At 37.1% G+C, this 27,465-nt stretch overlaps 1 protein-coding gene across 2 annotated transcripts in view; it reads right to left on the bottom strand.

Moving 5' to 3' along the window:
* The window catches only part of LOC131578911 (uncharacterized), a 58,164-nt gene that overhangs the window by 19,348 nt on the left and 11,351 nt on the right, over positions 1–27,465 (bottom strand). For both annotated transcript variants that reach the window (XM_058838211.1, XM_058838210.1), the window contains exons 9-15: positions 21,491–21,687; positions 19,219–19,283; positions 18,845–18,951; positions 15,596–15,707; positions 12,212–12,311; positions 1,156–1,195; positions 88–139 (exon numbers count right to left, since the gene is read on the bottom strand). In XM_058838211.1, coding sequence (XP_058694194.1) covers positions 88–139; positions 1,156–1,195; positions 12,212–12,311; positions 15,596–15,707; positions 18,845–18,951; positions 19,219–19,283; positions 21,491–21,687 — 673 coding nt within the window. The remainder of the gene's footprint in view (positions 1–87; positions 140–1,155; positions 1,196–12,211; positions 12,312–15,595; positions 15,708–18,844; positions 18,952–19,218; positions 19,284–21,490; positions 21,688–27,465) is intronic.

The following is a 27,465-nucleotide window of genomic DNA, read 5'->3' as shown; positions in this document are numbered from 1 at the left end:
GAAAGTTACCAAAAAATGCCGGAATCAGCAGGATTTTTCAAATTACTTCCAAGAAACTTCAAGCAGATTTCAAGCAGCAGGTCCTACCTGAACATTGCTTTTGGGATAATAGAAGAAAAATGGCTTCAAAACCGGAGACCTAGACACACAAAACAGCAAGCATAAATACATTTACCTAGATGAAACTGGCAGATCATACACCCTTGGACTATTCATACACCAAACACTCAGGAAATTAAATCCATTCAACTATGACTAGCTATGTTTTTTCAACCAACTTAGGAAAGCCTGAAAAGTGTAAAAACTCCTCAAATTCCATTATTAATAATATAAGATTTTGTTTAAAAAACTGAAGAAAATTTTACTGAGGGGAGGTAGCCAAAACAGTAAAAATATTTTTCTGACAAAGGACATTGTTTTTTTGACATCCTGACATTGAAGTCTACTACACTGTCAGTAGCCTCACATTGATACCTAGGCCAGCTACACAGGGCTACTGGAAATACAGCCACAAGCTCTTCTCCCATCTTCATGTGCAGCATTTGCTAAATGACAGGAAGTTTTAGATGCATAAGCATGAAAAGCTGAGGATATAAATCACCATAAGATTTTAGCCATATCTAGAAAAAACCTGAATCAAACCAGGCTTTTTTTTTTTAAACATACTCAACATTATTATGTTCAGCTCAATCATGAAATGGTTTAATGATAAATTTTTGTGGGATGTTCTTGCATTTGACCTTACATTTCTAGGTGAACTGAGCTCATACAGATGTAAATTTGGTGGGCCCATATTCCAAACTAACAGCTACAAGAGAAAACTGGTCCAGAAATTTCCATGTATTAATGTGGTTGAGCTACTGCCTTGCCATGAAGTCACATTTCAAGTTTTCACTACAGCTCATTAAGATATTGCTATGAGCTGATCAGAAACCTACATAACTCACATTTAATTCAATAAAGAATTTTACTACTTGTATGCATATTGTATAGCACTCACTATTATCTTGTTATCAGTTATTAGGCACAGAGTGACACAGGACGGTTTAGTTGCTTCTGTGGTTGCTGCCCCAAGCTGAGAAAGCTTATTATGGTGACTGGTAGGAACATTATCATCACAAATCACAACAAGTTAATGATCAAGAGTTAACTTACACTCTGGGGCGCCCTCCAACAATTCCAGTGAGGCCAGGGGCTGGAAAAAGAAATTAAATTCACAAAAGAATGGTTAAAGCCCTCTTCAAAACATGGAGCTTGCAGCTTATCATAGCTTGAATTGATCCATTTTTAATAAATGCAGGGAAATCTCTAGAAAATTACATACATTCTTGTAAATTAACAAAACTGAACATTTTATACAAGTTAAAAGGCAAAACATGTAACTGTGAATTTCAACCAAAAAAAATTTAAATGTGCAAAGTGTGAACTAAATCTTTAGAATCTTCTTCCAAATACTCTGTATACAAATGCCAGTGAGGTAATACATTTGACAGAAAAAGAACTTCATTTCAGTTTTTTTGTCATTCTTGTTTTATTTACTTTCAAAGAGAGCAGAGAAAGAATTCTGATGGACCATGGTTTCTTTTAATATTTGTTTAATATGATCTTGTTTGTTTAGAGTAACTGTTTAATTTGAATCACTCTCTCCAGCCTCTAAACTAAATTTGATTTTTTTAAGGTGCTGTGTACTGCAGATCCCATTCTCTCTCTGTGATACAGAGGCAGTTCAGGGGCTTAAGGCACCTGCATGAGCCCTGATCTGTGGTAAGTCAACAATGTATTATCAGGTTGCCAAGCTCTACTGTCATTAAAACCATCTGCTCAGCTCAGTATTTCTGAAAGAAAGAGTTCTGCTCTCCTCACCCTTAGCACAGCTTCTCACCCTTCTATCTGGCATGGACAGTAGGAATACATGATGTATCAGACCTCCAAATAGTATTGCAGGGGAAAGAAACAGTAAAATGCGTAAATTACATCAGCCTAGGAATTAATTAACAACTGTGTTAACCAGTCCCTTTTAAAATTAAGTGCTGTGGAAAGCTGCCCACATGGTATATTTGGCCAAATTAATTCTGGCTAAAAAGGGCTTCATGCTTTCTGCAGGCATGAATTCCCTCAGTTCGTGCTCCAAGCAAGTTAAAAGCCAGGTAACTGTGCTGTTGTGCTACTAAAGCTAACAGTGATGAGCTCTACTCCACAGCAGGCTGCTCTAGCTTGGATTCAGTGCCTTGTCAATGTGGACACATACCAGTGGCAGCAGAGATTACACATATTCATGCTCATCAGAAGTGACTTCCCAAAAAAGCCTATGATGTTTTACAGTACACAGGAAAAAACAACTTCCAAAGAAACAGGATCACAAATAACCACCTCCCTGCTCACTACATACTGCTAAAAAAACACATGGTGGTTGATAAAATATGAAAGAATCCCTTACATAAGTATTACAATTTTAAGTAATCCAGTGAGGTTTCAGCCTTATTCATCTTACCTGTGCACTCATTCAAGCAGATCTGCCACTCAGCAACAAAATCAGCTGCAATGATTTTATTGAATTATGTGCCTAGTTTGTTTATCTAGATTGCTGGGGAAGGAGGGTGGGTATGGTAAGGTCATGTTGAAAATACAGGTCCATAAAGCTAGTTAATTTATCTGTGGATTGTCATATGGGCCACTTCCTGCTAGGCAGCTGAACTGCTCATTAAGGATACCAGATTTTGCTCCAACATCAATTTCAGCTTTCTGAAAGCTTTTAAAGAAAGCTCTTCATTCACTTGCTTTCACATAAGGGATCTTGACTTCGACAACGAAACAGTTCTCAATATAGACAAGAAAATAATCCAAGAGCAAAAATTGTTCACACCTTGAGGCTAAGATAACCTTCTTCTGCTGGTCTTTGAGAAGTTCATGAGCACGAGTTACTGTAACAGCAGATCTGTCTCTGGAGGTACTACAGCCATCCCTGCAACTGCAGAGTAAAACTACACCAATAACCCTTGTAGCAACATTATTAAGTTCTATGCTATGATTATTGTTTATGTGATTATAAGTTCTAGGCTATGATTATTGTTTATGTGACTGTAAATATGATGGAAAGAATTTCAAGTCCAATTTAATTTTTATCTGTATGAAATTCCTAGTCATATCTAGAAAAAACCTTCAAGCAGAGAAGACTAAACAGATCTTAAATTACTGATTGTAAGCCACAACCAGGTTGTTAATTCTGTAAACAGCACAAGAGCACTACACTTCACCTCAACCCAGGGCTCAGATTCCTATTACATTTCTCCAGTAAACCAAAAGAAGGCAATGGAAGGTGCAATATAACAAGTAATATAAGTAACAAGAAATATAAGCAATAGTGAACTTGTCACTGTGGCCAGACCAACCTTCTGCTAATTAAATTATCATTTCCTTGGATCAACCACTGTCCTAAGAAAACTTCTTTTAAAAGTATTTCCTCATGCTGTACTTTATGCTTACGTTGCATTGCTTGCTTAAATATCTGTACAGATGCTCTCCCTCCTTTCTGGAAAGCTTATCTTATCACAATGACACAAACAATTTGTCATACTTCTAGAGAATTATTAATCAGGCTGCAGTCTCAAATCACTAAGATTCTCAGCTAAATTAAAGCTCTTGATCTATTTCCCAGAAACTTCACATGACCATTTTTTGTCATCAGAGCTCCATTCCTTAGCTCCTCAAGGCAGATAAAAGTATTGTCTCATCTTCTACCACTGAACCTCTTGAAGTTGCTTCGCTTCAAGCTAATGAACTCCCCACCATGCTCTGCCAGCTTCTGTGCCTCAGAATGGCATAAAACTGATGCACAGCAAAATGGGGTGATTACCTTTAGATGGGAGACCTTCCTTTCAATGTATCTATATCCTGTTTATCTGTAGGTACAGTATTTGTATAGTGTCAGACTGAGTATAATGACACTTATTTTGATTCAAGTGTTTGATCCATAAACCTTCCATTTCCTCACAGTGGCTGGGGACCAAGCCTGAGAACTACAAATTCTCCAAGTGGCTGGGCATTTTAAACCAATGACTACTTGGGATTACACCACTGGGATTCCACTGTTTTTATTTAATTCCAAATATGACATGGTTGGAAAAACTTCAGGCACTAAGAGTGGTAAATGCACTCCTTTTTACGTGACTCAGCTCTGATATGGGAATCTTCCTCTGGATTCTGTGTTTAAAGGTGTAAATCTACACTGAATCTATTAAATAAGTAAATTATTAGTTAGAAAGTGCCTTGATTAATCTGCACAATTCTTCATAAAGTCTTGTCTTGTCTTTTCATTTTCTGACTCCTTCCTCTAGCCTACTTTAAATTTTACTCATTTTCAGCCTGAGTATCTTACAAAAAACCAAACCATCATCCTCTGTGTATACACGTACATGTAATTAATTATTTGTCAGGTTTTCTTCATGTCCATGATTCTTCCGGCACACCTGCAGACTCTCAAATTTGACCCAAATCTGAAGGATGGAGAGGAATCTCAAGAATACCAAAGCACACTAACACCCCATGATTGGCACTCCCTTGTGAGCAGAGATGTAGGAACAGATATTCATGTAAATAATACAAGGTGGAGCCAAATCAGGATACACTCCTTGCAACAACAGCTTGACCATTTCTGGTTTCCCATTTATGTTTTATCTCTCCAGCTGTCTCTTGATCTTTTTTATTTTCTCACCCTGTAAAACCCATCTCTGGATGGACTTGCAAATACAAATTCTTCTAAAAATCACATATGATATGCTGGAAAAGACAGCAAGTTTCTGATAAATTTCATGAGCAGAGGTAGCAGGCAAACTAAAGAGTGCTTGGGAAAACCAACACTGCTCTCAGTTGAGGCAATTCAGGGTATGGAGCCACCAAAAACCAGCCCCTGTAAAACATGCAAAAATCAGCCCAAATAAACACCTATTTCAATACGTAGAACTACCGTGTTTTAATACATTATAATCTATGTCATATATACCACACCCTGTAAAATGCCCTACAGCAGAAAGAACTCCAGCTGGAACTTGCAATCAAGCTATGAGATGCAAATTTCCAGCAAAACAAGTTTCATTCCTTCCAGCCCTCATTACTCCCCACTGGATTTACAGACTGTGGAAAAGAGTGATACTTTGCCTCCTTAATATTCCCTCTATCCTATTCCAATCCTACTTGAATGGTCACACCTAATTTTGGATTATTATTACTTATTCTTTAATCTGCTTCTGTCAAAAAAAACCCTTCTGTACAATTCTGTATATTTTTCAACAGAATAAACCATTATGAAATAGACAAAGGACACTAGACTGCATGAAGGATTCTGTAAAATGTTTTGAAGTAAATAAGCATGAAAATGCTCCAGCTACTTGAAATCATAATCTAAGAAGTTTTAAGCACTTTAATAAAACTTATGGGATTTTTTTTAAGTTTCACAGAATTTCAAGGTACAGCGATGTCTCTTGCTGAACAGCTTTCAGCTTTTGACCCTTATATTTCCAGTGATTGAATGAGCTCAGCCAATAGGTTATTAATGTATTTACTGCATATTCTAAGGAATGATACGTTTTTTATATAAAACCAGACAAAGTAGTCCACTTGTCAAGCATTACTTTTTTAAGTGATCAAACTAGAGAAATCCAAAATCTCAGGTTTTATACTCTTACAATATGGTTGAGCACCAGTACGAAATGCATATAACCTTTTTGTACAAGGGTCAATTGTATGTTCTTAATTATTCTATCTATATCCTCTGAAAACAGCAGATAGTTTATCTTCTGCAGTATTATTCTCAAAAAAATGGGGACTGCAGTGAACTGCTACAACAAGGACATTTCTAAAAGTATCTTCCAACACACTTAGGACATCAGTCAAAATATTTACATATACTTAAGCACTTTAAAATCTCAAGTTGTATTAACCAGCTGTCATCTTAGTGTCAAACTCCGGTCATTTTAATGTGAAATAAGGGTCAGCACATGATTTCAGCTATTAGCAAAACATTTCTCAGCTACTGAACGCCTGTTAAACTATAGATGCCAGATTCCCACAGTAAGGCTCTTCTTGAGCTTCTGCTATACTGCATTTCATTCAGAATGAAGTATCTGAATTAAAAAAGACAACATAAAGACATTAATTCAACAGAAATTACTTAAATTCTAACCATTTGGCTGACTGGACTGTACATAATGAAGACATTTTCACTGAGTAATACAAACCAGGTCTGTGTTTGCCAGCTTTTATGAAGTGAGGGTGAACTTCTATGTACCGAACATTGCAGAACTGCACCGAACTAGGATACACATATTTAAATACATATTTAAAAATCTAAGTCTATGTGTACAGGATTCTCCACTGCCAAACATAGGAATCTCACTTTACAGAACAGAAAAATAGCTGTGAAGACCCCACTATTAGAACTGAACAGTACAGACAGATTGAAAGTTACTCTTTTTTTCAGGAGACCAACATGCATTAAGCCAACCAAATTTGCTGCTTGCTGTTAAAAAAATCCTGGCTTTTATCAACTTTCAGACTACTGAGGACTAAACAGAAAGAACAGTTTTATCAATTGAAAGGTTAAGCTCAAGTATTAATTGTAAAAAAATATAAAAAGATGGGATAAAGTGTGTTTGGCCTTTTTTTTTTTATTTTTTTGTATGTATCCCTTTAAATTCATCAGAACAGCATAATCCAAATGAACACTGATTAAGTGTTTGAACTTGTGAACTAAATACCATACTCAACAGAAGTTTACAGTAAATGTCTTCCATTCCAAACAGAAAATAAACAACAAATCGCTCTCCAACATGGCATGTCTATATACAGTAACTTCAAATTCTTCTCTGGGCTTAAGAGTCTCATCTGCAGTTTAAGTAACACTCAAAAACAATTTCTGTGGAAGTACACTGATGTGTCCTCCTAGGCCTTCAACAAAAACAATGCAAACTTAAAAAGAATTAGGAAAAAAAGTCAAGGAATAACTATTTTATAACTGAATATAACTGAATCATAAAAACTAGAAATAGAAAATAATATAATGACTGAAAATCTCATTCATTGTTGACTATGGAAGCTTCTTAAAAAATGCAACATCTCAAAATTCTCTCTTCTAGGTCTAATTCCTTGCTTATACTACAGAGCACAAATACACACAGGCTTCAGCCAATTTCAACATATAGACAGCATTCCTTCTTTTTATGCAGAGGATGCAATTTCATAAGAAATTGGGAATTTCAAGTTGGCACAATGCCTTTAGATGGTTGTCCTTCTACAGATGTGGAGGGAAGAGGGGAGGAATCAGAACTCTCAAATTGATCAGAACCTATACAATGCTTTCCTCTTATGAGACCTAAGGTGTATTATCCTTGACATATACAAATGCCCAAAAATTTTATCATATCCAAAAATCACATGCTGCAAAGTACGTTAGAAGTTATTAAGTACTGACATTAAGACTCTAAACTAGCTAAAAAGTACATCTGATACTGAAGACCTAACATCCGAAGTTTTAAGTCTCTGCAGTGAAGCATTATGAAGATCACTATTCAACAAAATTATTGTGAAATGATTTTTAATCACAAGAAGGAAAAGAAGTTATTTTCATTTTACTGTTGTTCCCTATTAAATCTGAAAAATTGCAACTGAAAATTCCCTCAAAAGCTTATCAGGCAAACAGGTAAAACATTTTGGGTCAAGTGATTTAAATTCAGCCTAAGTGGAAAACACCAAAACTAGACTTATAGTACTGATTATTACAGAAATTAATACATATTTTATGTAAAATTTGTAATTTTCATATTATGATATTGCCAAAATAAAACTACCAACCAGCTCCAGCTGACAGCTCCACAAGTAGTGACTAGCAGGCTAAAACCACCTGATGGAACACCAGAAGTGACGGTGCTTCTGGATTTCACTACAAAAGATGCAACAGGAGCTTTGTGACTCTCCATTCTTATTCTGAACCATCAAATCTCTTTTCTCAATCTTTCTTCTCCTCTACTCCTTGCTCCTAAATTTTAGCCGGTTTGGTCCCCTTAAATATTGGTGGAGTTGCACTTCAGCATTTCTTACAGGGAAAGCAGAACCAAGGACCCTTAATTCACATTTTTTTGTGGTTATGCTTTCTTTCACTATCTCAGGAAACCATCTGTAAAGCAGGAAGAATACTTTCCAATGCTATTAGATGTTAGAAAGCTTAGGTGATCATCTTCACACAGCTTGCTAGAGGTTCCTGGATGAAAGGTGCTATATATGAAGATTATTATCTGTACAACTGCCTACACATCACTTAAGAGTAACAAGCACCAAACTGCTACTGAGGGGAAGAATACAGTTAAAAACAGTACTCCTCAAGCACTAGATACAGTTCAAGCAGAAGAGAAAATATTTCCTTTTTTTTTTCCCCTTTTTGTCCAGTACAGATCTGAAAGTGTACTTTGTTTTTTAAAGGTCACTCTTAAATGTCCAAAAATAATGGAATGAAGTGTTTCAGTTCAGGTGACATCACTCTGCAAGTCAACAACTTCTCCTTCCTCCCTAGTGTCCATTATAAAATATTTGTAATTTGTTCCTGCTTTTTCTCTGCTCTTCATTAAAAGAATATGCAGAACAAGAAAGAAGGGCTATTTGCAATGACCCTAACAGTCACTATCTCACCTCCTGGAAGTGAACTAACACAGGAGAGCTGGGAGGGGTGTGACCAAGCTGGCCATCTTTGAAACACAGGACTTCATTGTATGAAGGATTTTCATCAGGAAAAGCCACTCATGATTAAAATCCCACTTGGTGTGTATCCCCACAACTGCCACCATTTTGGCAGAACAAAGCCACATGCAGTTACATCACACAGATCCATGTGCGAAGCACAGAACCACATTTGATAGGCATACTCTATCCATGTAAGAGACAGCAGCCACAGCTATTTTTATTCAATGCCCAGTGAGAAAAAGCGGTGCAGCACTGTACAGAATGGGACCTCAGGTGTTCATTGCCCAGAGCACTTACACGGGGCACACAAGGCTCAGGTTCTGGGTTCTCTGCCTATGGATGCTCTGACCCTCCCACAAGGGTGACCACACTGCCATGGGGGCAAGCTCTGCCTCTCACTGAACCTGTAACACTGGAGAACTGTAGTAATTTGTACAGTGAAATAAGGGAAGGGAAAAAGCTCAAGGAAAAGGGGGAAGGAAAGGAACACCAGGTGCTGCTACTAGAGAATTCACCTAGGACAACAACAATCTCAACAGTCTTAGTTCTGGCTTCTGCTCCCAAGATCATTTACCCATCTCTACAAGTCTTGTCTGTGGAGCTGCCCATTTTCAGACAATTAAGCATCAAGAATTCCTTGTTCTGCTTTTCACAGCAACGTCTGGAATTCTACACTACTGTTAGAAACTAAGCATCATTAAGCTGATGCAGTTATTAGTACACCACTAATTACTGTTTGGCAGTGTTGCAAAATTCTAAATCTCACTGAAGAAAAAAATTAAAAACATTCTTCTTAATCACCGCTTTAACCATATTCCACATCAACAAGTAGCTTTCTAAGCATTTAGATCCCAAATCTGACTCTCCTCTGCTTATATAAGAGTTTATAGGCACAGGTAATACAAAAATTTATCACATAACAGCAACTGAAAGAAGTGACTGTATGAAGCAGTCCCAGTGTATCTTCCACAAATGAAAAAAAAAAAAATAATGACTATGTGGTTGTTCAAGCACTTGGAAACATGTCAGAAAACAGCCCTGATAGCCTTTGACAGCAGTCATTTATGTCACGGAGGCCAAAAACCCTTTTGCAGTCCTGTACCTGGCAAGGAAAAGTGCTATTTATCACCAGATGCCTTGGATGATTCCAGAAACAGCCTCTTTCCCATTGCTGCTCATTACCAGCAGCTCTATGAATTGAAACAGATTTGGGTTTTTTTGAGAAAAACTTCTACAGGATGTTCTGAAAAGCTTAAACTGGTTCCTTTAGGAAACAAACCCAGCAACCCAACCATCATCCACACAGACTGCCTAACCTAATTCCACATAGGAACACATTTGTTTCATTACTGAAAGCCCAGACAGCAAGAACTCAAAGTCTGCCAGACACCTCAAAGGCACAAATGTTCACATTACAGTAACTCAATTTCAATTCTACATATATTCCACCCAAAACATGTAGAGCAGATTTTTCACTTTTTCATTCAACAAAGATCAGTGGTAAAAGGAAAAAACTGAACCCTTCATAAAACCAAGACTTCAGAAGTGGTTTATATACACAGAAATTTCTTTATAAAAGAAGCACACATTAAGAATGGAGAGACACGTACAGGTCCATTAGTTTTGGACCGTACAAATAAGCAGTGATTTTAAAATCCACCCAGCTTTAATTCAAAAGGATATTTTCTAGGGCATTCTCTATGTATAAATAGAATAAATAGTAAGAATAGATTTTTACTTTTGTAGTCTGCTATGGGGAAGTCCCTATGAAAAAGGAGGAACTACTTCAATTATGATTCCCTAACTAGCTACGGAAATGATAGTTTGATCCAACTGAAAATACTATCCTACATTCATAAGGAAAATGACAAGTCTTTAGAAGCAACCTACATCTATGGTAAATGCCAACCTACTGATCAGCCTTGAGAATTGCAAAATCTTTAAATATTGTATCAACAAGTATTTCTACATCATATCTATATTGCAGGGACAAAAAAAACTGACCATGTGCTGATCTTGTCTCTTTAAAAACAACTTTAAAAAAGAAGAACCCCAACCTGCATTAAACTGTTATCTGCAAATATTGTTCTCTGCAAATACTGTTAAGACCATAACACACAACACAGAATGCAAGAATGTGCACACTTCTACACAATTTTTAACCTGCTGGAAAAAAAATTAGCTCCCTAATTGCAAGGCAACACCTAACATTTCGTCCATTAATCAGGATTTTAGATTTGCTATGGAACTTCAGAGTTTCAGGTTAAGCTCACGGAATGTAATTTTGAAGATCTATATAAATCCTAGATGTAATCTTCATTAAGGTACGCAGAACCCACTGTAAAATATCTAAGCTCTAGTCCTAAAATTAGGCTTTCAAAATTTAAATTAATTTAGAATGGATAATAAAAGTGGGATGAGTACTCATGACCTATACACAAAACTCATCAATGAGCTTTGAACTCAGTTACAATGGTGACACCTAAGGGACTTGGGAGTAGAACAGAAAAAAAATTTTCTCAAAATAATCAAACAGTAGGTCCCTCTAGAAAATTTAGAGAAACCAATAGCATTTACAAAAAACAATGTACTTTTTTTTGGCAAGCAACAGAAGCACAGATCACTTCACATTAAATGACCTTTAAGTAAATACTTTAAAATATACCCTCAAAACTAAGATGGACTTAATTAAATTCCAGTGGTTTGATTTTACCTCACACATCAATTAAAACATATCTCTTGCAATAGCTGCAATACAAAATACAAAACCAAATGGTAAGGACAGAATAATTTGAGGTTAGACTTAATACTGCAGGATGACAATTTAAGTTGGGTACGTAATAAGCACCGTGAATTAAGATGAAGATTGTCAGCACCATCACTGCAGTATTTTTAAAATTATACCTGAATGCTGTAATTACTTACACAAGCAGCTGTACATTAAACAGTTAAAAGTACAGTAGCATCATGTAGTACCTATGTAGTAACACCAGATAATGAAGTCTGAAGAGAACCTTCAAAATCTCAAACTGTGCATCTCTTCATTAACTGCAGTGTTATAGGTGGACACTGAGGTGTCTTTTTGCCAGTTGAGTAACGCTCAGTGTTTATTGCCAGCAAAGTCTGATAGCTTTACTAAGATTTAGGAACATGGTAAAAAAATAAATCACTGTGGCACATCAGTGCAGTCACATGTAGGAAAACAGATGGATGAGGAAAAGGAAAAAAACCAGGAAGGAACAGTAGCAGCAAGGGAAGAATAAAGAATCTAAATGGAATATGAAGGTGAACTTCTAGGACTTTCATTTTATCATTCTGCTAATGTCTGTTGCATTTCTACACCAAGCTTATATACCTTTAAAAATTATTATCTCGCTAACAACAACATAAGGGACCTTAACATGACTTAAATTTTTGGGTGCTAGTCATGCTCAGAGAATAAAAAGTAACTTTAAAATTCTTAGAAGATGGTATGAATAATTACCCATGCCAGTTCCAGCTGGTGCAATCTCTTTGGAGAAGATTTCTACAGCTTCTCTTTGTTTATGGTGTACAGCCAGCCAAATAACAGCTTCCCGAGGACTCTGTTTCAAAAAGGTTCAAATTAGATTAGCTTAGATGTAGAACATCAGTTAAATTTACAAAAATGAAAAATAACTGTAGCTCAGCATTCAAGGTAAATAATTCAGTGACTTTTTATCCACCATCACTATAATTTGCTGTTAACTTTTCGTTGTTTTTATTTTGGAATACCATGCAATCAGCAATTGGGTATTTCAAGTCAGACACCGTGCCTTTTCTCCAGCATTCTCCAAGAATCAAGTACTGTAACTAACAATACCAAATACTTGGCTTCACTGTCGGTAGAACTGGCAAACCAACTTTTTATTTATTCTATTCTAAGTGCACTGAAAGTACTGTGGGGCCAAGTTAAAGAGCCAGGTTCACTTCTCTTAGCATCAAGAAGGAAGCAGATCTGTACACAGAAAAGAGTTCAAACCTAATCCTTGGGAGATAAATGTGAGAACAGAACTTGTGAAAGCCACCACATTTTCAGAGAGAAGAGCAGATGCTCCCTCTAAAGGTAAACAAAATCAGTACTGTGCTCCCTACTCTAGTCAAAACACCTGTCCTTGCAGATAAGCACTGTCTCTCCAAATTTCAAAAAAATTCTATTTTCAGCCACTGAAGGATCTACCATTGGAAGCAATACACAAAAAAAATGCAGCCATACAACAAACCCAACAAATGCACAATTTTAACATTCAGTGTTCTTAAAGCTATCACAAGATTCATTAAATTACTACAAATAATAATCAACCAGAAACATTCTTGCAAAAAAAACATATCTGTGCATTTGCATCTGCTTTCTGCTTCTAAACTGGACCATATAATCAACATTCCATTTAAAGTTTCATTTATACCTCCTTGTCTGCAAATGCAAGATACAATGGTCTATAAAAATAAGCTGAATCCTACTAGGAACCCGGTATATAGGCTGAAGCCATTAATCTTACAGTATCAGAATTTAAAATAAAACCCAGCAAAACGAAGTCTTAATGTCTTGGAGATCAATTAATAAAAAGTTAGCAGAAAACTAAGAGAGCACATACAGCTTTTATGTAGCAAACTCTAATGCCTGATATACCATTAATAAATAGCCTTTACATGAAACACATCCTGGATTTCCAAACCACAAACTCAGTGATGCTGTGTCACTGTCCTAACTCCTTCCTCCACAACATAACTGGAGGTACTAAAATCAAACAGCACTAGAATTACTCAGTGTTGATTCAGATCCCTTTGTAGCTCCCACTGAGCTGCTGCTGACAAAGCAAGCTACCAGAGTGACAGGCAGCAACCATATCAACAGGCATAGAAGTTTGAGAAAGAGAAGTGCTTGCCACTCTGCTGTTTCTCAAGGATATTTCGTGTTGTCAGGAACAGGCAATACTCCACACAGCAGCTCAGACTACAGAATGCAGGCTTACCTAAGGCTGGGAGACACAGTGATTTCACAGCTGCAAAAGCTAACTAACCACTGCACCAAACTGACAGATGTGCATGGGAATTAGCCCAGCCACATCATATATCGACACTGAGCTCTAAATATTGTTCAACTTACCCTGTCTCAGTATTCACTTACGTATTTGCTTCTTTGTTTCACATTTAGGTAGTAGAATTTTCAAAGCAGGAACTATTTTCTTTATGTGTTAATACACTGCCTAGCATAGTATGGCTCCAGTTTTGAGCACTGTGATTTGTAACCCAAATAACCAGGTCTAATTTTGCATGGAAAGACATGGTAGGAAATAGTGTTTAAGGGACTACATTATCCCTACCTGAAGCCCCAAGGGATAAATGTTTTCCTATGGAAATGGATTCTATGACTTTGTATTTTAAATGGAAAAGCAACCTCCTCTCCCCAACCTTTTTCTCAAGCTACCACGGCTGCTTTCCAGATGAAAGCTCCCCTGGCTAGTGTCTTCTAAAAGAAGAGGAAGCATGAAGGGCGAAGGCAATAGAGTGATTTCCTGTATTTCAGCCTTAGCTCTCACATCCTGTTTCAAGCATGTATAAGAAGCACATACAATGGTGGTAACACTGTTTACTTTTAATATAAGACCTGGGAACTGAGGCTGGAAATACAGAAAGTACTACAAATATTCTCTTTCATTTAAAAAATTTCTTTAATGTACTATAAGGAAGGCAAACTGAATAATCAGGAGGGAGAAACTGCTCTTCTTCAACTCATTACATTCACTTTGTACAATGAGACAGAAAACTTCCTATATAAAAATTAAATTTAAGAATATATTACAATGCTTAACGATAAGGAGTTGGCACAAACAGAACACAGACAAGCTGAACATCTGGAACATCTGTTCCTATGTTTCAGAATTTTGATTCTGCACTTTTAGTAAGATGCTTAAAATTGCAGGTTTTATGGTCCTAGAATGAAAAAGACAACAAAATAAAGCTCAGTCTTCAGGAAGCAACTCTTGCTGCTTTGCTGAAGGAAATTGAAACTCAAGTACTGAAATGAATAAATGCAGATATAACTTGACCAATTTCTAAGAACACTAAATTTCACTAGTAAGAAGTCCACTGTCCTTCTCTACATCACATTCTCATTCCCTTTAGATACAAACTGTTGGTTACTAAATGTCAGCACTCATAAGAACAAACCCAGAGTTGAGTTTTGCCACGTGTACCTTAAGAGTTTTGCAACACAGCCACTGACAAAGAAGAATGAAACGCTACTGTTTTGGAACAAACTGAACTGTCTAAATATTTAAACTGTGGCTAAGTGAGGACATGATTTACGGTCTTTTTACTTTAAAAAGAACTTTCATTCACTAGAATAGGAAAACAGACCATGGATACTGCAGTGGCTATGGCCATCATTCATATCCTTACATATGCAGTCACAGTGCAGAATTACATAGCTGAAGATTATTTCTTAGGTAGTACTCACCGACAATTTTGAAGTTGTGCAGGCAACATTAATGCTGAGATTTCCTGATTGCAATATTTATAATGTGGTCTTTTAGCACTACATCTAATGCAATTTAAGTCTATGCTACAGAAATTATTGTAATAAGGTATTTCTTTAGGAGAACATCAGAACAGAGTACAACAATATTTCTTTAAGATTTCATATCAGTGCTTCTGGAAGACCCAATACTGCAAAGACCTTGTCAGTGTTAATTTTGTACATTAAGTAGTGACAGTGAGTTCTTTGCAGTATGAAGGGGTGAAATTCCCAAGATGACAGTGACTTCCTTTAAAGTTGTGGAAAAGATAACAATATGGAAAGATTAAAAGAGGTCAGTTAAAGTTTAAGAACACTCCACTGCATACTTACACCATCTATACTCCTTCTAGCATGAGGTCCATATGTATCTTCAGACCCTAAAACCTGTATGTTAACTGCACTGTAATCTTCATACCCAAGCTGACTGAAAATAAGACGAGTCCTGCAACAAAGGATTTTGTTTTATTAGTCAACTGTCTCAAAATGATTATCTGAAGTAGCCCTGTGTAATCCACAGAAGTTAACCCTGTCAAGTAGCTGTATAAAAGATTTCATGAGTTGAAATGTTGGGATTGGGATTTCTGTTAGGATATGTATTCTGCTTGGTGGAACAAGCAACATTTTTTGCTTTGGTCGAACATTTTGAAGACACTGCTAATGTATCATTGTTGTCATAATAAATATAACCACAGCACCTGAAATAGTGAAGCAATGTACAGGACATTAATACAAAATACAATTTTTTAATTGCTGTAAAGAGATGGAAGAGTGTTCACGCATTACAAATGAGGCCACCCTTATTTTTGATGAAATACAAAAATAAGACAGACTACTTCATTTAAGGTAATGAAATTTGCAAACTGTGTCTGTATTAAATTATTTTAAATTATTTATCTACAAACATTACAATTACAGATACTACAGTTCAAAAAATACTCTGGGCCATTTTTAGCCCTTTCACATGTTAGTAACACAACAGAGAATCCTGAAATTAAAAGGATAGCAGAGACTGTTTAAAAAAGACTTCTTCACATACATATTGCCAAATTGCTTTTGCTCTCAATAATGAATAAACAAGTAAAGGAGAAGTACACAATAAAGAAGCAAAAGAAGTCATCTTCTAAGCTGCCAAAGCTGCTCAGTTTCTTAGGTTACCAACCAATTTGACCTGTATAAATGAAGCATATTAAATTTGTGCACCTTTTTCTATACTTGATGCCACTAGACTACTCTACAGAACTTAACCTAGAACAGAAGCTGGGTAGCTGAAAGATCATATCCTTAGAATATTCTCTTGAAACAGAGAGACCTGGATCAATGGCCTAAAGACAACTGCATGAAGTTCACTCAGCAAGGCAAAGTGCTGGGTCCTGCACTTGGGTCACAGCAACCATAGGCAGAGTCTGGGCCTGAGAGCCGTTTGGCAGAAAGAGACATTCGGGTGCTGGTTTGACAGACAGATGAACATGAGCCAGATGTACCCAGGTGGCCAAGAAGGCCAATGGCATCCTAGTCTGGATCAGCAATGGTATGGCCAGAGGAGTAGGGCAGTGACTGTCTCTCTGTACTCAGCACTGCTGAGGCCACAGTTCAAGTTCTGTGTCCAGTTCTGGCCCCTTCACTTTAAAAAAGAGCATTGAGATGCTGGAGCATGTCCAGAGAATAAGGCAGTAAGGCTTATGAAAGGTCTGGAAAACATGTCTTACAAGGAATGGCTGAGGGATCTGGGGTTGTTCAGCCTGGAAAAATGAGGCTCAGGAGGAACCTCATCACTCTCTTACAACCACATGAAAGGAAAGTGTACTGAGGATGAGGCCAGTTCCTTCAGCCACACCTGCAGTGACAGGACAAGAAGAAATGGCCTTAAAATGAGACAGAGGAGATACAGATTAGATATCAGAAAAAAAATTTCACTGTTCAAGCTGTCAGGCATTGGAATAGGTTTCCTAAAGAGGTGGTGGTGTAACCATTCCTGGAGGTATTTAAGAAGTGTCTGGATTTGGCACTCAGTGATGTCATTTAGGAATTATAGTGATGGAGCTGGGTTGATGGCTGGACTTGCTGATCTTAAAGGTCTCTTCCGACCTTGACAATTCTATGATTTTATGAACAGAACTTGGTAAAAAACCTGACATTGATGTTTCAAAAGAGTTATAGTTGCTGATAGAGCATTCTTTGAGAGGGATCAGAACAGCTTGATAATAATAGAGAATAATTCTTATTCTCTGTGTGGGCTGACATTCACCAATCTTTTGATGCGTCAAAGAAACAATTCCACATATTAAACTTTTAAGACTACATTTGAGATGGAGAATGTGTTTTTGTATATTGTAATCTTCAAAACAGAGAACTTGCCCACAGGCATGCCTAATGGGCTAGAGGCAACTTATGACAGCAGTTAATCAGCCTTCAATTACCTCACATCAGCTTTCATCTGATGACTACTCAAGAAAGCACAGTAAACAGTCTGAATTAATCTCCTAGATGTCACAGAGACAGCAGCAGCATCACAATCTGTTCAATCAGACAAAGATTCATATCCTCCAGTCTGAAATAATGTCCAAGACCAAACATGAAATGGAAAATGTACCATTCTATTTTTTTCCTAAAATAATCACCTAGCTTCCAGAAATATGGCTTTTTAGAGGTCCCGAGTCTTTGTATTTAACACTTCCTGAAGGGTTTTCCCATAATTTGATTTTCTCAATAGCTCTTGGACACAAGCTTTTAGCATTTGCAATTACACAGCCCTTATCAGTCTGCTCTCATCTGCCGTATCTCGAGTAAAGTCAGACGACTCCTTCACCACAGTGCTGCACACAGGCACGTGAACAATCACCCCAAGTTCACAGTAAACCCTGGATTTCTGGCTTTCCAAGTGTAGCTTCTGCATGGGTCTACAACAGGATGGGGAGGTAGCTTTGTATAAAACATGGCACAATGAAATAGATCTCTTAACTAGAAAGACTGGAGCCACTGGAGTAAGCACGGAGAGATTCCTGATATGGAATTATATTTAAGAGGAATCCTTCCTTGCCCAAATATACTGGCATAACAATACAACCGAAAGTTTATCACTCTTTTTTGTGAGAATTGTAACTCTGTTCTAGCAAAAAACCCCACAATCACTGGGTCTCATTTAAGATGGTAGTAAAGTAAGCGTGTTTTAAACACAAACTCAGTAAACTTCCTACATTTCATATCAGTAAGACTTCCCATAAAAAAAGTTCTGTGAAAGCTGCTGAAAAGTTTCATATGGGTTTATCTCTGGCATGTAATAAAATTTAAATGCCAATCACAGCTTGTTCCTCACTAACTTGGGTTTCTCTCCAGCAATCTATTTTCAAACGTATTTGGCACTTTTCTCACTCTGTCAAACTGAAGTGCAGTTAGATACTGAAAACAGGTTTCTTGAAAAAGCTACTTAAGTCTTGAATGTCATCCTAATAGGAAAACTGTAACTTTCTAGGATTCTTACAAGGTTAGTAATGTTGCCATCTTGTGTCACTATTGTATTTTCATCACCTCTGGAAAGAAAAAAAAGAGAGCCAGAACCCCTTCTGAGACTCAAACACCAACCTTTGCAGAATAGCTTCTGCAGTGCGTTTTGCTTTTTGTACTGCCTTTGGGCCTCCCACTGGACAGACAGCAGTAGCTCTGAAGCCATCAAGATAAGTGGCATTTACCTAATGATAAAGGGATTATGAAGTTAGATGGAATTCAGTACTGACAGGCTACTATAAATGCTCTCTGGCAATCATTATACAAATACACACTTTTTAAACAAAGTAACAGTATTTTTATGTATCAAGTAAGGTTTTCAAATTTTGCATCTGTTTCTTTTCCCCTTGGGGTAGAGAAGATGAGGACAGTGCTAAGCTTTAGCATTTTCACCAAAATTTAAGATTTTGTAAAACAAAATAAATCTTTCACACCACAAAATGAGGTAATACCTTATAAAATGTTGAAGGAGGCAATCCTTTTGCTCCACAAACTTTCACTGCTCCACCATCAAAACCTATGGTGATTAAAAATCAGTGTTTTAGCTTCTTCAATACAACTTCAAAGACATTCTTTGTGATACACATTAATCAGATGCAGTTAATTAAAAAGCAAATCACTGATAGCTGTACTGCCACAGACAAGAGAACCTTTCAGAAAACAGTCCTTCCTGCCTTAGAAAGAACAGCAGCAAACTGGTGACTGAATTTACGACTTCCATGAGCCTTTTTAAAAGGGCAAATGAAATGTTTATTCATGTACTTAAAAAATACTTAACAAAGAAAGCAGCCTTAGGACATTAGACTCAACAGTTATTTTCCTCTTAATATCCAGTTATTGCACACACACACACAGAGCATACAATTTACTGCAGCTGGCTGGAGTGGATTGCAGTCCACTTGGTAAAGAATCAAAAGAAGATCAGAAACCAGTGGGAGCTATTGGCTGAGAGTTTAATAAGCAAAGGGTAACTTAACTTTAGCTTTCATGTCAGTAATAGAAACAGTCTGAATATATGTTCCAGCCCAACAACCATGTTCAGTATTAGGAATATTAAAGCCAAAAGAAAATGGAGAAAATTGCTGTGTTGGCATCAGGTTCAAGCTTGAGCTGGAAAATCAGCAGTGCAGGATCAGCACCTCATGACTGAGAGACAGAATTTTAGTGTAGTTCACCTGTGCCTAACCTGTGTTGGCAAATATTTAAGAAGCAGTTCAAAGCTTTACACAAATACTCTGAAAAGATCGGATCAGAACATATCTAAAATGTCACCAGTAAAAATTTTGTACACCACTCAAATAACATCACTCCTTCTCAAGACTGACTAATGAGGTTAATTTAACTCTCTCAACCCTCCATTCAGGGTGAAGATCTGGCAGAGTTTTATGTTCCAGGTGAAAGCATAATACAAAGAAAAAAAATACCACAAAACCAAATGCATAGCATCCACTGACAAAAAGAAAATAAGCACCTCTCTGCTCAAACACTGCAAGTAATCCAGCAGGACAATAAAACAGGCAACATAAACAGAAAAATTAGATAGCTTGCCTGTTTTTACTGGTGTACGTGTCAAAGCACTTCTAACTAAAATATTTAAGCAATCTGCCCATTTTCCATCTGTTATATTTCTAAGAGGACTAACTGAAAGTTCATGTGAAAGTTCATTTTAAGTTCAAACATGTCATATCAGGTCATTTGCAAGCTAAAAGTTCATAGGAAGGTTAGGGTTTCTTTTTTTAAAAAGAAAAAGACGAGGGGCTAAGAGCAGCAAGCTGGCCTTATCAGACTGCCATTTGGTTATGTTGCATGAGCAGAAGATTCACCATACCATGTTATGGTACTTTATTACTCAAGTAAAATATTTTTTATGTTACCACATTTTCAGTTCTATCCCATTAAGTTCTGAATTTGAAATTTTGACTGTTCTAAGCTTTAGAAAGACACTTGGCATTCTGTCACAAGTAAGTTCCATTAGAAGGAAAAAAATATAATCTAGATGCAGTAAAAAGCAAACTTCAGATGACTGTAGATAAATTTTTTTTTCAGGCTGTCTTACTCAAATTACAGCTCTTCAAATCTGTTAAGCCTGGGGTTTTTTTTTATTTTCCTTTTGAAGCTAAATCCTGAACATACATTATATCCATCTTTAGTCTACTGGCTGTTAAGTGTTTTGACTACTGCAAATGGACTTCTTAAAAAATGATTCTTTGGTGGAAATCCTCTACCTAATCATGCTTCTACCACTTACTATGATGCACCTAAATGTCTAAGAAAAACACCATTATCAAGTAGTGCTTTGAAAGACACAGCATTTCACTGCTACCAGTACTTCAAATGCCCTAAGTAAACACATGTACAAAACATTCTTTTGAGAAAATAAATTTAGCTGTAGTTTAAAAACATAATGAAATCATAGTGAAGCAGTCTTGATGTTGTTCACACTGAACACATAGTTTAAGGACTTGAGACGTGCAAGGCATGCATTAAAAAGTGAATAAAAGGAATAGAGATCAAAAATACAAATTAGTCAGCCAGCAAGACTATGTTTAACATTTCTAAAGGAATTTCTAGCAGAAGTCCTTGAAAGTATCAGTTTACTACAGCATGACTCTAAGGAACCGATTTAATAAAAATATGCAGAGACTACATGGAAATTAAAGTAACTTCTTTTGTTTGATAACACACTTCATTGACACAGATATCTTTACATGAAAGAGGACTAACCTGGAACCTCAGTGATGGAAACCTGGGAAAAGTCACATGTAACATCTGGTAAAAGATAGCGCTGAGGATTGCCCAATTCATACACCAGCTGTTCAGCTACAGTGCCAAAAGAGATTAGTCCCCCTGTGTCTGGTGGTTTGGAAAGAATAAAGTCTCCTTCAGAGGAACATTCTACAATGGGAAAGCCTATGTTGTGCCTAGAATGTGAAAAACATTAAGAAAAAACCCTATAAATACAAAGGAAAAGTGAAAAGAAATATTAACAACACAGCAGAATTTTATAATGATGACCAATTAAGAAAAAAACAGTCAAGAGTTATGATTTATCTGGTTCTTTCTACAGAAACATACACTAAAACAAAAAGCCCTGAACAAACTGCTCAACTGAAATAATACAATGTAATCTATTGTCTGTCAAAGAAACAGAAATAACAAGAGGTACCACCTGCAAACATGGATGTAGGGAAGGGGGTGGAGAAGAACACTAACAGGAACAGTTCAAGTAAAAAGAAATTAAAGAATTAGAAGACTATGGTTAAAGATGTAAATTTAAAGTAAAATAAACAATGGTTAATTCTATAATTTGGCTATAGCAGAACACACAGCATGACAGTGAAGATATCTAAATACATCTTGCACTCTGGATTTGTAAAAAGGCAGTGCTGGGAACCTCCGAGATGAAGGGAAGTAGGAAACAGGAATAATCACACCTACAAAGGATAATTTCACATGTTAATAATAAATTATACACAGGGAAGTCATAATCTGAAAACAAAGACATATGAAAGGTAATATCTTCAGCACACAAGAAAGAACTAATAGGAAATTATGAGGCACAGCAAAAAGAAAAGAAGTGAAATTATGGACATGTACATAAATTGAAATATTCTTCTTCTTCCTCACATTCTTACATGCAAAATATACAAAAAGTGATAAAATAACTCATAATAAGAGGTATATACTGGTCATTACAGTAGCAGGGCAAAATTTTCAGGATTATGTGGACAAGATGCAGACATCTGCTTTTCTAGATTTCATTAATTTACAGAGAATTTGAGCAAAATTAAGAACTTAAAACTGTTTGGAAGTACCTAAGAATTAAAATAAGAGTGCAAAAGTTCTAAAAAGGCTACCTGGCTCCCCTCCCTCCCACAGGAAGTCTGAAATTTGTACAAGTGTCCCACAGGCATGAAATGAACACAAAAAGAGGAGTTAAGGAGATACAGTCCCTTGCAAAAGCTAAACTGTTTGAAAAAGGTCCCAATAATGAAAGGTGGTGAACTTCACCACACTCATTAAAGCCAATGACCTTCAGGTCTTTCATACAAACTTAAAACCAGTCTATCCCTAAATTTAATTATTTTTGGGTGGTAGTGGTAACAATGTGCTGAACATACAACTGAATTGGTTATCAGCAAAGGTTACTATCATGGTTACTATCACTATATAAGCTAAAGTTTGTATAACATAAATCCACAAAGTCTGGAAGAAAGTAAGCAAAAATACCAGTGAACTCTTAGGGGACATTTGTAAAAGTTCATGGGAGTTTGAGCAGATTCCTTATCATCAAGAATATTCAAACATAACTCCATTATTTTAAAAAAGGATTAAGACACAAGATCTGTTACCAGAGATCAGCAACTTTTAACACTTATAGCAGACAAACTTGGAAAATATGGTAGCTGATGGACACCTAGAAAAACCCACATCAAATCAGTAAAGATAATACTTCATTTGACTGGTCTCTGAAACTATTTACACCACTAAAATCTAGGAAACAAAAAAGCCCACCCCAGTGAATGCAAAGAATTGAATAGAATCAACAATTTTATATACAGGCTATTCTAGTTGGGGGAGGGGGGAGGGGGCTGAGGGGAAGAGGAGAGCGAAAAGATGGTAGTAGAAAGTATGCAATATCCAAAATTTTGAAGTGTGACTTAGCAAAAAAAGAACACCCAAAAACACCCTCAATTTTTAGTCTTGAAGATTAATGTATGGTAACCGACTAACACGTAATTATCCCAGTTTTCAGATGCAAGGAGACACACAAAGGAAGCACCATGATTTGGCCAGTGTAACAAAGCAGGATCAGTGACAAACAAGGCTAGAATTAAGAAGTTTTTGCCCTCTCAGTGCTGTGTTTGTGTGCTTGACCCTACCACCTACCTGTCCTGTCTTAAGGCAACGGCAGCAAGTGCCCTGACCGCAGGCTCTAGGCAGCTTTTCAGATCACATACCCTGAAGAGATACCACTCCCATGAAGACAGATCACCTCGAGCAGCCCATCTCCCTGCACTGACAGCCAGTGTCCCTGCTGCGGGCCACTCTGATCTCAGTTGCACATGCAACTCTTAAGAGTACTCCCCAGCCATCTTTGATTTGAAAGAAGTAAACTGTAGACACTCAACTTCCTGCTCTGAACCACTGAGTCTACTAACATTGATTCAACTTCATTTTGCTCAACTTCCACTCTCAAAACCCCAAACCATTAAAAAAACAAAATCCAAATACAACAGTGAGACAAAGTGAGAAATTTCACCCCTCGATATGGTGAAAATACAGCAAATATTGTTCCCCCTGCAGAGCACACCACCATCCAACCAACTTTTCTGTATGGCCAGTTAGCTGCAGAAGATGCGTGTTCCTCCAGGTTATGCCAGCCCTGAAAGCTTCCCTCATTTTAACAATTCACAACATAGATATGCAATGATCTGGGTAAGAAGCCCCTAGATTCTACCTGCATTGTAACTGGATAACTGGGAAAATACAAATACCCAGTACTACCTTGTAGCAAATGGCAGTAACAACCCACACTAACACACACACACTTAAGACAAAAATGTATTTTGTCAATTGCTAGAAGACATTACTTAAAATTAATTTTCACCTTGGAAATAAACTGGTCTGCCACTCTTATGATACAGTCAAATGACAGCTACTTAAAGCTTGCATAAAAAGCTTTTTAGCAGCAGTAGCTGTCTGGCTCAGGTATACCACAGGTAGTATAGTCACACCATCACCGTGAACAGCACTTCCACTTTTAAAATAGTGACTCTTCACCTGACTCATTTGTAGGTTTTGCTGAGTGACTACACACCATATGACATCTGCTCAGTGGGGAACAAGCCCACTTTAGGCTGACAATAACCCATAGCCAAGGTCTACTTTTGTATAGTGTAGCAGGGGAGTAACCACAGAACTATAAAATTTAGCAGCAACCACGGTCATAGTATCCAAAGGTACCTTGGTTAAGCATCCTTCGACAATAAAATAATTGCATCAGTTTAGCGACAAAACCCCTATGCAGGATGAGGCAGTAGCAAGCAATGGAAACAATTCCAAAAGGGAACTAATATAATTAATACTAATTAAATTATATAAATTAATGAAATACAGTACTAGAGATAAATATCAAGTACTATTTTTTTAAATATTTAAGCAGCTCTTCTAGCACAGGGTCATTATAATCAAGTAATACACATCAGTTTGTGAGGAGAGATGACAATTACCATTCTTTAAAACAGAAGGTCCATTTCAGGTTGCACTTTTCCTACTTAGCAAGAAAATATATTACATTACATATAACTGTATATATAATACATATATTAATAAACCAGAGCACTGAATGGGACCAAGCTAAGACTACACCTCAGAAAACCTCTCCAACTGAGCCTAGACGAGACTTAACAGTTAATACAGAAAGAAGACTTACAGCACAGGAATAAACAAGTTAGAAAACTGGTTTTGCTACTGAAGCCACCATCTCATCAACCTACTCTTATAGCAATCAAGAATCTAAGCCTCCTGTCAAGTTCTCTGCCCGCCAACAACTTACTCTCGGATTAATTTTTTCCATGTAAAATGTTGGTTTTTTCTTCAGCTTTGGCTCTCAGAAATGTTACAGTTTATGGGTATGTCACAGGTGATAAATAGAGCTGTCTAAGCAGGGATCTCCTCCCTGTCTACTCTGGGACACTATTCAGAAGCCTCTGAGGAGCCATCAAGACAAACTTCTTTCTTGTTCTGCCATACTTCTTACATCATTTCCATTACAAGAAAAGTAAAATCCATGTCCAGTACTTTGGCTCAGGGAGAAAGGCATTACTTGAGACAGAACACGTATTTCTCTCCTCAAAAGCGTCAAATCTCTCAAGGACTTCATTCTAGCCACTACTGCTTGATTAAGATTACTGGCTACAGAAGATGGGACGGTGAGTGTAATACATTTACTTGCAGGGAAGTTGCTGCAAGAATGAAAATAAAACCCCACAGCAATGCATGTGACATGGAAGTGAACCAGGATCCAAGTAAGCTGTGGTATGAACTTTTAGCTTTACAGCTAATGCACTTTCCTGGGATGTGACTCCATGAATGTCACACAAGGAGAGCTCTAAGCCAAGCTTCTCAATTCCTTAGACATGTATTTTAACCAGAATGCTATTAAACAAAAAGCAGATGCTCCTACCACTTCTAGCAGTGTTCTGACAACAGGTTCAAAACTGGTAATACATCAGGCAAGGTCAGCACAAACTCAAAGTAAAGGTATAAGCATATCTTTTTACATGTAGGTACCAATATTTTTCCTAACATGCAATTCTGCTTTAGGCAAGACTTACTGACTGAATCACTTATCCCCTCTGACTAGGGCATTTCAGACTTGTACCTCAACTTTTAATGGTCAAACAATTTTCAGGCTAAACAGACCAGCTGCCTGGAATAGATGGTGCTACAGAGAAAAAAACATTCCACACTGCTGAACGGGACTTGCATGCTGGATTTTGTTCTAGTCCCAAATTAAGAAATCTGGATCCAGCCCTTAAGAGACTACAGCTATTGACTTACCCTTTTGGTCATCCCAGGCCAGAGGATTATGCAGTCTCAACCATTGTACACTCTTGGCTTAGGGCAAAATGTCAGTGTTTATCATCTCCTCAAAATGATTACTCTACTGATCAGCCTTAGTTTATTCTCTCCTGCATTTCAAAACAAAACAAAACAATGTACTAATCACCCACTGGCACTAAGTAATAGCAAGAGAGCAACGTCTGGGGACAAATGAAATTAAAACAGAGAGCTGTGAATTATCAATGTAGTTCTGGTGATACAGTTCACTTTCACACATGGCATGAATTCCCCATCAGAAACTGTGCAATAAACATTAAATAGGGCGCAGTGATGTATTATCACTTCTGCTGACCATCTGCTGATGTGTATTGCTACACAAATAACAGAATAGGCATAAGTGCCTTTTTTGGTAACACTAACTTAAAATCAGAACTTAAGAATGCACATTACTCTTCTATACACTATCAACTAACGGTTTCTTGCACTTTCTCTGCCAAACATCAGAGAATCCACACAAGAGAAGAGTCGAGCAGCCACCTTCTCACTGGAAAAATAAACAGCACCTATCCCCCCTACCCAGCTGTCTGTCTTCATGAAAACTGGACAAAACTTTACAGCTTCAAGATTCTCACCTTTAAGTCAAATGCATTAAGGAGATACCCACAGCACAAATCCCTGTGCTTTAGGTCAATACACAGAAAGCAGGTAAGTTTGGCCTCTAGCAGCTAAAGTAACTTGGAGAGTCACAAGCTGGAACATGCACTTCACGAGTTTTACATTAAAAACTTACTTCAAGGAGACAACAAAGAAAATGAAAAAATAGCTTAGGTTTCAATAACTAACCATTAAATGCCCGCAATATACCCGCACAAATATTCCTGAGATTTAAAGCACCCTTTTGCAGTGGACTTGAGTTCTCAGAAGAATCTACATCAAACATTTCAAGAAAATTAAAAACAAACAAACAAACAACCTTCCCCCCACAAAGAAAAAAAACCCACCAAAACCCCACCAACTAAACTATTTTGGATGAATTAAGCAGATTCAATTGAGTGCCTCAATAATCACTGAGACATGATAGTATATGCCCAGAATGTAAGCTTTAACTTGCTTGGCTTCACTTAGATTTA

The sequence above is a fragment of the Poecile atricapillus genome, chromosome 4 (assembly GCF_030490865.1).
Source record: "Poecile atricapillus isolate bPoeAtr1 chromosome 4, bPoeAtr1.hap1, whole genome shotgun sequence".
Lineage (NCBI taxonomy): Eukaryota > Metazoa > Chordata > Aves > Passeriformes > Paridae > Poecile > Poecile atricapillus.
This window is presented reverse-complemented; position numbering and strand designations above follow the sequence as displayed.